Raw genomic sequence first — 11,381 nt, 5'->3', positions numbered from 1 at the left:
TACGTGTTGTTGGCTATGATTAATTTTTATAAGCAAGCACGATTTTTTTTTTTAATATGTTTCTGTTGTACTCTTTTTTTTCTCTTTGTTACGATGATTAATGCTCTGTTTATACTACTGATCAGCCTGACCTAATCAACTTTTACTACTGATTACCGTATCTTATCGTCGCTGCTAATTGACTTTGTTCAAATATGACAAATTAATTGGTAGTCAAATAAGTTTACCGGGTGGCACTTAAATAAAGCCGTTACGGATTGATAAAAATAAAAAAAATTTGTATAAACACAGCTGTAGATATGAAAAGTTCTCTGATAATATTTTGATAAAAGCGTGCGCCTGTCTACTGCCTTGTTTACATACAATGCGCCAATGCATTTACACGAATACAAATGTATAACCCTAACCTCAATTCCACAATGGTTGCGCAATATCGACGGGGATGCAAATTTTTTTCATTCGAACGGGGATAAATACGAATTTTTTTGAATAGAGAATTATCGCGATTGTTCAGTTTTTCGCGAAGAACTAAACCGAAATGACCACTCATAAAGTTGGAGAATTTGTCAGAGCTGTTTTCGAGCAGACGATAAAGTCTAATTGCTTCGGAAAATGTTTGAAAAATGTTAGTGTTTATAGTGATTGAGAAACTTTGTTTTGCCATTAAATTCAACGTTTGTGCGAATATAGATAATTTATGTTAACCTTTTTTCAAGTTAGTCTAGAGTGACATGCATATTTTATGTCAAGAACATTATATTAAGCCAGTTGCATTATAGGTTAATGCTTACAGAAAGATTTTAAATTTAATTAGTAAAATTTAACTGATTTTAGGTAAGCTTGATACACGCAGAGGGAGGAAAATGTAAAGCAGAATTAAAAATAGATGAAGAGCACTTGAACTATGGGGGATCTTTGCATGGAGGATTTACAAGTACTTTAGTTGATTGTATCTCAACGTATGCTCTCATGAGTCACAAAAATGGTGCACCTGGAGTATCCGTAGATTTGCATGTTACGTAAGTATCTATAATAAAATATACAATAATCTTCACTCAATCATTTTATTGAAAAATCTAACTAATCATAAATGGCACAGATTTTTAAAAGCAGCATTTCCTGGAGATGTGATATCTATCGATGCAAAAACTATTAAAGCAGGTCGTACATTGGCATTTCTAGAAGTAGAACTGTCTAAGAAAGACAATGGAGTGCTTATAGCACGTGGTGTACATACAAAGTTCATCGGTGGCTAGTACTTTATGTGATTACATAGCATAATGTAAAGCGTTCAAAGTCTTCGCTTATGTACATATATATGTTGTAATAGGTGCAATAATTAATTTATTATCTATTTATATAAAATTATTATAAAATTAATTTGATACTTCTCTTTTTTCACCTCACTTATAAAAATTAAAATAAAGACTTAATGTTTAAGAGAGAAATGATATGGCAGTACAGAGATACATAAGATTTACAGCAATCTCAACATGACAAAAATCACAATTGATGAATAAATTTAGGTCCCACTTTTCACCTCTTCAAGCAAATGCTTCATCTCCTTTATTCTCTTATTAAGGTTCCTTATCACTCTGTGGACTTTCGTATACTCATCATAAGTATCTTGAAGCATATCTTCAAGATATTTCACTTTATCGTGTTGTAAACCAGGTCGATTAGCTTCAGCAGAATATTTCATTGTACTTCTTCTTGTTCTCGTAACAGTATTGCTTTCTTCGTCTTGTATCACTAAACATTCCTCGCAGCATTCGGACCATAATTTCAAATCCAATGAGGGAAGCTCGTCGCACGAGATAAAGTTATTATTTTCATCAGGTAGAATAAACACATTAGGTTGGATTCTCGTGATATTATCACTGTTATCACAAAGTACTCTTGCAAGACTGACTTTCTTGAGTTCTTCGAGCTGTTCTTCGCGGAAAATACCAGGCTTGTCGTACCAGAACCTATCACCATCGCGCATTCGCTGGAATTGCTCCGATAACAGACACTTAAACAATGGACCAACTTTGGCATCTGGTAATTGATCTTCCAGAATACCTCCAACCCATACGTCAATATTACCAGGATGTCCGTACAATTCTTTCAATTTTTCTCTTACTTTAAAGCTATTGATTTCGTCGGCAAGGTCGTCGAAAGTCTCCACGTGCGACATGTTACACCATCTGCGAAAATCTACGTAAGGTGGTATCGCGTGATCTCTTCCTCTTTGAATATTCATTGCTGCCAAATCCAACGCCACAGCGTGAGCTGTTCGGAACAATTGCTCCGTCAATTCGTTGTTGACGTTCTGATCTGGCCTCTTGAGTTTTGCTGGAGTAACGAACATTCCTCTCAACAGTGGATCTGTACCACCTTCTTCTACAAGCCTCCACGGTGCGAAAAATGCATCTCTTAAATGCAAAGGTCCTTGAGGTATAGATTGTAAGTCTTCGTCAAGACGCTCGAGTTTTGGTTGAATAAGCGAGTGACCAAAGCGTAACGCTGCAGTAGCGAAAACATTTGCGATGCTTGCGTCTAAATTTTTATCGTAGCCACGATACGGGCCCAAAAGTTCATCCGAAGAAACTCCGAATATACGAGGAATCCAATCTCTGTATGTTATTATTTGCATCTGAAATCGATCGTATGAAAATTAATCTTTCAATTCACTCCCCTTTAGCTTAAATAGAAATTCTTATCTCACCATAGCACCGACAATCTTTCTCGTCTCTTGATACAACTTCTCGCCACTCCAGTGCGGATTAATCAATCGTAATCTTCTCGCGATCCTATTGTGTTCCCTCATCCAAATCGTGTGCATAACAGTCAACCCAATCTGCTCGTTGACTCGGAAATCACCGGCGAGAAAACAATTGATCGTGCTTTCAGTCAAATTTCGTCGACAGTCTATAAATTGACCATTGACGTATGGCAATAGAGCTTTGTGTCCTGGAAATGTTGGCCCTTCGCGTAGCAAGCCACGATCGTTCGTCAGGTCGCGAAGCTCTCTTGCTGTTTTGTCATCGTAGCCGTAAACTTGAGAAGCGTCGAGATAAGATGTCAGCTGGTTGAGTTGCTCGCGAGGCATTAGTTTTCCGACGAATACACTTGTCATGCCGGAGCCTTAAAAGATATAGAAAAGCAAAATTAAACATTTGTTGAAGTAAATTTGTAAAATATTCCAATGTATGTACTTACCGCAAACCGCACTAGTCCTAAAGAAATCCATGCACCTCCTATTTGTAATCCTGTGATCACCAGGCGGTACATCCATGGGGAAACAAGGCGCAGCATTGTCGCAAGTCTTTTTACAATCAATTCCACCCCAAGACTCACTAGAAACTGCAGGCAAAGCATGATCGAAATCGTGATCGATCCATTGTCCCCATTGCATCACCATGTGCGTGATCGTCTCATCCATCGTGATATCTTCCGTTGCAATCATAGTCCGCGAGACGAGTCGCGCAGCTGGCTTGGGATGGCCATAGTACAATTTCGATTTGTCCCAACCGATTGGTTGCGAAAAGCCGTTCTCGTACATGGGATGTAAGATCCGTCGGAAACCGGTATACGACGAGCCCCAAGTTGGATTGTCCAGATTGTTACATTTGCCGTCCATCGTGCGATAACGATTGTGATAACACAGGTTTAGACACTCGTCGTTACGCCGATGAAACGTACAGCCGGACAAACGTTCCAGTTCGGCTACCTGTTGCACGAGAAATCAATTCCAAGTGTGTTCTCGCAATGTCATGCGTGAAAAGAAAACAAAGTGCCAACCTGCTCGGCAGTCAGAATCTCCTCGTAATGATAATCATCCGTGGCATTGGCGACCATCCCGTCATCGATCATCCGTCTTACGTGTATCAACGTTCTCTCGAACAATTCGGCTGGACGAGCGTTCTGTCGGCCGATGGCGTCGGGAAAGCGAGCCAATTGGAACGGATTGACGCGCGCTCGAGGATTGAACAGTTGCCGAAGAGTGTTGTTGATGGCGCGATCGATGTCGCGAGTCGCTTCGTTGAATGCGCGTAACACGATGCCGTTGCTCGCCGTCGACCTCGTGCGCACGCGGACGAGTGCCGAGGCTGTCGCTCGGCCGTGCTCGTTCACCGCTGAGCATTCGTATCTGCGAGGAATCGAAAGCCATCGCGCGCATTCTCAAGACAAATCACATTTGCGCGTCTCATTCGACGGGACTCACCTGCCCGTGTCTTGCGTAGTGACGTTGTACAGGTACAAGCTGCCCCACTTCGACAGCCTCGTTCTATTTCCCGCCACGGCGGTGCCGTCCTTCTTCCAGCTCATACGAGGGGTCGGATCTCCCTCGGCTCTGCACGGCAGTTCGACGATCGCGTTCAGCTCCACTTCCATATTCTGAGGCTCGTACACCAATCTCGGCGGTTTGTATTCCTCGCCGACGACGTTCAAATCCGCACTGGTCTCGGCGAAGCCCTGATTGTTATGCGCTTGACAGATATAGCGCGCTGAATCGGATTCTTTGGCAGCGATGATTTTCAAGCTGCTGCCATTGTCTTCGATATAGGTGCGCTGCTGAGGATGGATTTGCGAACCGTCGCGCCACCATTCGATTCGCGTTGTTGGCTGACCCTCTGCTCGGCAGACCAAGACTACGTCGGTGCCGGCGCGAACCTGCAATTTTCGAAAATAGTTTAGAATTTTTAGTTTATCGCTACTTTCCAGGTTATCGCTATGGTTTCATTTTGTTTAGTGTCGTGTGTCAATTGGCAGTTCTCCAAAGCTGTGTGATTTTCATGACTTTGCCAGTGCATAGTTTAGTTTATGCGCTTCATTCCTTCCAAGATTTTACTGCCAAAACATGTATAAATCTTATTCAAACATATTACGGGAAGTCGCGTGGGCGAACGATGAGTCTTTACTTTCCGAGAACAGAAAAACATTATTTATTTAACGGTAAATCGTACAAACATTAAAGTGAAAAGCGCCGCTTTAACCAAGTCATTTTTACGTATTTACACGTGCGACTTTTATTCAACATCGTACGTAATTGTGAAACGACTAAAATACGTGCGCAAAATAACTTTGCACCAGTATTATGTGAATAATAATGCGAACGAGGAGTGTGCGGCGCGTGGGGTCCGCGCGCAATTTCCGAGATAATAGCAACAATCGAGCGCCAAGAGAAAGTAACGATAAGATCGCTCCCTTGTCGTTACATTGTATTGTATCTAGCCGTGGTATTAGACACGCTATCTACTGGTATTATGGCTATGAATCTTAACTGTCCCAAAAAATTGCGTAATTGGCGGCTTTTACAAAATTAAATTTTGATATGAACGAGATGGAAGAAACTAATGAAAAGCAATGCCAATTAAAACTGCGTCTGCATTTCGTAAATAGAAGGTTCCATTTTCATCCTGAATTTTTCTGAGCTACTTCCATAACATAGTTCAATAACATCATATTTTCAAATCTCCCCCCCCCCCCCCCCCCACTCCTTCTCACTCGTAAGAAATTAATAGGCCACGCTCGCCCGACGACAGCTACGTCCGACGTTTCAATCGTCAGTCTCAGCACGACACAGTTCCACTATCAACATCTCTTAGCTTCAGTCTTCCAGCGTCGTAAGAAAAAATAGAAAGAAAGAATTACCGTTTGTGAAGCTGGAATCTCCAGGAAAGTCGGCGCGGAAGTAACCACGAGTGTCCTTGCGCCTCTTGATTTCGTCTCACCCATGTTGTTGTGGGCGACACACTCGTACTCGCCAGCATCGTCTTCGCTAACGTCATTGATGACAAGACTACCGTCCTCTTTGACGAAATAACGTTCGCCGTCAGTCGACACTTCGTTAGAGTCTCGCATCCATTTGACAATTGGCTGTGGTTCGCCGGTCACACGACAGCGAAATACGGCCGTCTGGCCGAGTTTCACTTCCACATCCTCGGGGCCCTCCATGATGATCGGTTGGCCTGTAAATGATAACGACGAGATTAATGTAGGTTCAACTAAACGCGCTTTGGTGTTCACGGACACCGAAATAACTCAACTGCAATGAAAATCATCGAGCGACATGTTGTCCAACCTCTTGCCCTTCATTTCGCTGGGCCCTTGACAAACGGCAGCCATCTCCATCCTCTCCTTCATGTCCTTAACCAGCCAGAGCAGCTCGCAATCGCAAATCAACGCGTTGCTATCCAATCTGAGTCTCGTCATGCGACCGATATTTCTGAAGGCGTCAGCAGGCAGCCTCTCCAGTCTGTTATTCTGCATGTACAGTCTCTCCAAGTTGGGTAAATTACTGAAGGTATCGGGCAGAATTTTGCGCAAACGATTGACGTGCAGATAGAGTTGCTCGAGTCGGGGCAAGTTCGCGAACGCCCCGGGCTCGATTGTCTCCAGGCTGTTTTTGAAGAGATAAAGGAAGCGCAGATTCGGCGTTCCTTCGAAAACATGGGACGGCAGATGACGCAAGTGATTGTCGTTGAGCAGGAGGGTGTGCAGCTCGCGTAAATTGTGAAAATCGCTCGGATGCAGCTCCACGATGTTGTTGTAGCGTAAATCACTGTTGGACGATTAATGCACGCTTCAGTGGCCAGATTTACGTCTTCGCGAAATGACGGATAGTCCTCAGATGCGTGCACACCAAATTACGAGCACGCAACGGTAAAGCCAATTTTTCCAAATGTCGCCGCGATCTTATCAATGCAGAACGCTTGTCTTGGTGCCGCGAACAATGAACATCTTACTTTTAAAAAAATCACTAGTGTACCTGTATCGCGTTATAATTGAATCGATGCATGCACCAACAAAATGATCAATTAGCGTTGACCGACAATCGATAACACATCGAAAACTGAACTGAAATTCGTGCAATACAGAGAGCCGCACGCTGCTGCGGCGCATTCGCGTTTAATCAAGTTGGCCGCGACGCGCGGGGGTTAATATCATTAATGAATTTTGCCACGCACATCCATGGCCGCGACGTACCATTCGAACCAATTAATTTTGATCGTTTAATTGCACAAAGTATTTGCTCTGTTAACTGCTAAAATATGCAGGTCGTCCGTTGTCGTGCTGACATCAAAGCATCGATGCTTGATGCCAGCGCTTATATCAGTCCGCATTATCTGCCTCGTCGCTCGTCAGACGTATAATAATTAATAACCGGCATTAATTGGCTTTCGGAGTGCAATTTCAGACTGGCGATCATCGTCCGAGACAAGCGAATCAGCCTCGCACAAGCGCGCGTCCACGAAGTTTTTACAAGCGCAGGCGTGCGCGATCGAGGCGTTATTTTCGTGCGAGTCCCGTTTGTATCTCGACGGAAATAGCACTACAGTTTTTACGGGCGCGGCAGGCGCGTTAATCGCACGCGCCCGCGAACAGCGAGGGTGAAACGTGCCTATTTCGAAATTGTTCTTGGAATGTCGGGAGACAAGCGAAAGCGAGCAAGTATCGATGTTACTTTATCGTTATTGGTGTGCGGTCGACGACGAAAAAAGTTGCTGAATTATACGGTGATTCGGAATGAGAAAATCAAAATTGGGTACCAAGTGATATCAATCGCATTTTCGTCAAGTCGGTCTATCGGAATGTCGATTGCCGGTAGTCAACTCAGTCAATCAAATAATTAATTAATCAAGGAAGAAGGTTTCATTTAAATTTTTATTACACTTTTTATTAAAAAAAAGAGTACTATTGATTGGCAATATCGAGTAATTGATTTAACATTCAAATTTACGCTGAGTTATCAGTTCTTTGGTCTTGCAATCTTCCAACGAGGAAGCACTTGCAATCGAAACAATTCAAAACATACCATTTATAAAGTACCCCAAAAATAATTCCACGATCGATTGCCAGAGAATTCAAGAGAAGCGAGAGCCCTCCATCTCTCATTGGAGCGCACAAGTTGGAATACCAGGAGATCTCGGAAAACCAAAACCTCGGACCTCTACATTGCTTACGAGATAATAGGACATGCCAATCAGTCGGAGCAAGATCCTCCTATTCTCTGCCGCGCATCTTCGGCGTGACGAGAGTGCCTGCATATAGACTGCACGCTCGTAGCGCGTGTTTATTACGTCCGCGGCTCGCCAAGAATTTTGAATTTTCATCGTTTCGCGTTCATGTTTTCGTGTGTTCGGTCGCTCAGCACTTTTCGCGCATCGAATTTTCTGAAGGCACGGCATTTCGCGCAGACGTTCGAGTTTACCTACACTATTTTCGCGCGCGCCCTCGCTACTCTTGCAATGGAATATTCATCGAACGAATTAAAAGTTTGGAAGAGGGCATAAGAATATTTGGCAATAAAGTTTTCTTTTAGCGCGGCGGGGAATAGGACAAAGTCAGGCAGCAGCGAAACTTGCCGTGGAATTATGCTGATTCGACAACACTGTGTTTGGTGAATGTTTAATCAGTTTACGCTCGGTGTTAGATTCTACGTACAAGAAGTTGCCCGTTCGTATTTGAATTTCCGCAGTAACTTTTTTCTCTTTTCTCTTTGTTATGCTAAATAATCACTTCGCGCAAGATCTACGGTGAATCATTTCGGGAAAAAGGAGGCGTTCCATATGTAGTTCGCTTATCTTTTACAAATAATCTGCGATCACGTGACTGCGCGACTTTATTTAAAGAATTAAGCTCTGGAGGCTCGGCTTTTTAATGAATAAATTGAGATGATGAGGGATTCGACAAAAAAAGAGATGAGAAGTCATTCGAGAGATGAAGCGTTTCTTGCATCGTAAAGCTATGAGTTTACGAGCGACGCACCAGCGAATCATTTGGAGAGTTAGAGCGTTAAACTTTAGCGCTGAAATAAGCGAAGTCAATTTCGTTTCAGTTGGCTCTCTCTCTCTCTCTTTTTCTCTTACTCAATCTATCGTATAGAAACCCCCTCCGATTTATAGCGAATTTTTGACTTCAAGACTTTAAGTGATATGGCGATATTCAGAATTTATTATTAGCGTTTAGCAGGTTAATTTTTTGTCATTGCGCTTTTCGAAGTTCTTTCAGATTGTACTTTCTTTATTTCGAAATTTAATTTTTATTTCTCTTGCGCGCAAATTATAATTTAAAAAAAATCGTCTTGTCAATCTCGAAATTAAATGACGCGTGGAAATAAGAAGTTGCAAGCCTCGGTAAAAGACGAGAGATCGTTCAAAAGCTATTTTCAAATAAGCAAAACTGCAATCATAACTCACATTAATTAACGCAATAATTATACATTCGATTATCGTACAACCTCGAGAGACGCGAAAGAAATAAAAATATCACTAACTGATGCTTCTCTCCCTCTGATTTTTTTATTTTACAGTGTCCGATAGCCGATCATCAATCAACTGACAGAAAGCTGCTATACTGCAGGCAGCAATATTGTTTTGATTATTGAATAGAGAAATACCTCAAGAGCGTAGTCACGCGCTATGCATTTGAAGTTTATTCAACGCGGCAGACGTCAGGCAAGTATCTCGTGACAAATATATTTTCATAATAAACCGCTGGAAACGGGGGGAGGGGGGAGAGATGAAATATATAAACTCATTTTTAGGTCAGACTGAACTTGACTGACATATTATAGCGATGAACATGGTAATTTCTCATCGAGAAATGCTCAATGCAATCGTCTTCATTATACATGTCAATGGATAATATCTAAGTTTAAATATTTATTGATATAGCTATCGATATATCTACATGTACACGCTGTCTAGATGAAAATATATCATTCCCGTCAGCCGTTTCTTTTTATATACGTCAATAATATTCCCGATAATGAAGTAGGCAAACATGTGCATGTACGTGCATTGATCGTGATATTGAAAGCGCCAAAAATGGACCGGCGAATCGTCGTATCGCCTTTCTTCCAATGTCACGCGCTCCATTTTTTTTCTTGTCTTCGTCGAAAATCAACAATGAATCATCCGCGCGAAACGCAAATTGTCACACCTATACGTATCCGCTGCGAATATTTCTAGTTTTATTTTTTATTTTTCTTGCAGCACGACGCCGGCAAAAGATACAGATAGCCCCGTCAGTATGGCATATCTCGATCGTAGCGGCATATCGTTCGCATAGTTTTCATTGCGTCCGTGCGTATATGTGGATGCACTAGGAAGAAGCCGAGCCCACGCGTTTCGCAACGGATGTCATTCTGTGAGCGAGAGAACTATTCCGAGATTTATGCGATTTCGTTCGCTTATTTTTTCTTTTTCAAATCTATTTGGAAATTGAATGGCAACGTATTGTTATGCAAATATTATTCAATTTAAGCTTGAATATTTGAACAGTCAATCGACAAGTGGACGCTTAACGATAATTCACGGCAATTGGTACACACACACACACATATATATATACAAAAAAGACTCACAGCACATTGGTATCGACCGGAACTTTCGGTACCCGAGTCATTCTCTGGAACACACATCTGATAGTTTTCGGCGTGGTGCACGTACATTTAGCTGGGCAATCATCCGCCGCGGCAATCTGCGCGATCGCCAACGCGACTGAAAGCAAAGTCAACACTGTTAGCGTCGTCTTCATGATGCGCTACTGAACTTCGACGACGTTGCGGAGAACCGACGAGCGTGCGAGGCAGTCCACTGCTGCCGGCAGCTCGTCGCCAGTGAGACTGAATAAACCGCGCGCGCGAACTCGGTGCAGCGTTGGATAGAAAACGAGGGGGAGCGCACGCGTCGCTCGGCTCCTCTTCCTTTTCGTTTCTTTCGTGGACGCGCGGTGGGCGAACGCTTTGACTTCGGCCTTTTTTGGAAGTCATCTTTTACTTTCGGTCTCTACGCTGATGAATCGATTATGGCGACGAGACGATTATGTCACCGCTTCGTGTTTTTTCATCGAGCTCGGGAGTGAGTCGCGTCTGGGTATTTTGAGAGGGGTTGACAGATGCTGCTTTGGGAACTTGCTTCACGAAGTCATATCGATATCCCAGAAATTCTAGTGCACAGCAAATTATTTGCATATTCGATAATTTAGTTTGCGAGTAAATTCAATTACGTTGGCAAAACGCTACGTCTGTATTGTTGCGGATATTCTAATCCAAGATTTAATTAAAAACAATGTCTAGCGCGCGCGAGCCTTTCGTTTCGACGGAAAAAAATTTTTATTTCCTCCGTGAGCTTTCGCAATAGAAATAACAGATGAGAATTTTAATTGCATAAAAAAAGTGTGAAAAGGCAAACATGTTCATACAGAGAAAAGTTTCTCGTCAAAATGAGTTTCACCTCAACCAAACTCGCCTGCAAAGAAGGTTTCTATCGCACGAAATCGATACTTTTAATTAAAGTTTCGCATAAAGAGAGAATCTTTTTAACCGAGTTCTGGGGAAAAAGATACATTTCAATATCGAAGAGCGATGCTCGATGATTTTTGCGGCA

At 42.5% G+C, this 11,381-nt stretch overlaps 2 protein-coding genes across 2 annotated transcripts; one reads left to right on the top strand and one right to left on the bottom strand.

Moving 5' to 3' along the window:
* The first annotated feature begins 443 nt into the window (after window positions 1-443).
* On the top strand, window positions 444-1,256 carry LOC131672197 (acyl-coenzyme A thioesterase 13). The gene is made up of 3 exons (XM_058949261.1): window positions 444-625; window positions 835-1,019; window positions 1,100-1,256. Exons 1-3 carry the CDS (start codon window positions 539-541, stop codon window positions 1,254-1,256), a joined length of 429 nt encoding a protein of 142 aa, XP_058805244.1. The 5' UTR covers window positions 444-538.
* Window positions 1,257-1,522: 266 nt separating this feature from the next.
* LOC131672195 (peroxidasin) lies at window positions 1,523-10,597 on the bottom strand. Its single transcript, XM_058949258.1, has 8 exons — window positions 10,358-10,597; window positions 6,036-6,550; window positions 5,641-5,957; window positions 4,211-4,659; window positions 3,787-4,135; window positions 3,205-3,715; window positions 2,711-3,129; window positions 1,523-2,638 (listed from the first exon to the last, which is right to left on the bottom strand). The coding sequence occupies exons 1-8, from the start codon at window positions 10,528-10,530 to the stop codon at window positions 1,523-1,525; spliced, it is 3,849 nt and encodes a 1,282-aa protein (XP_058805241.1). The 5' UTR covers window positions 10,531-10,597.
* Window positions 10,598-11,381: the final 784 nt, after the last annotated feature.

This window comes from Phymastichus coffea, unplaced genomic scaffold (genome assembly GCF_024137745.1).
Source record: "Phymastichus coffea isolate CEN01 unplaced genomic scaffold, Cenicafe_Pcof_1.1 PCOF00145, whole genome shotgun sequence".
Classification (NCBI taxonomy): domain Eukaryota; kingdom Metazoa; phylum Arthropoda; class Insecta; order Hymenoptera; family Eulophidae; genus Phymastichus; species Phymastichus coffea.
This window is presented reverse-complemented; position numbering and strand designations above follow the sequence as displayed.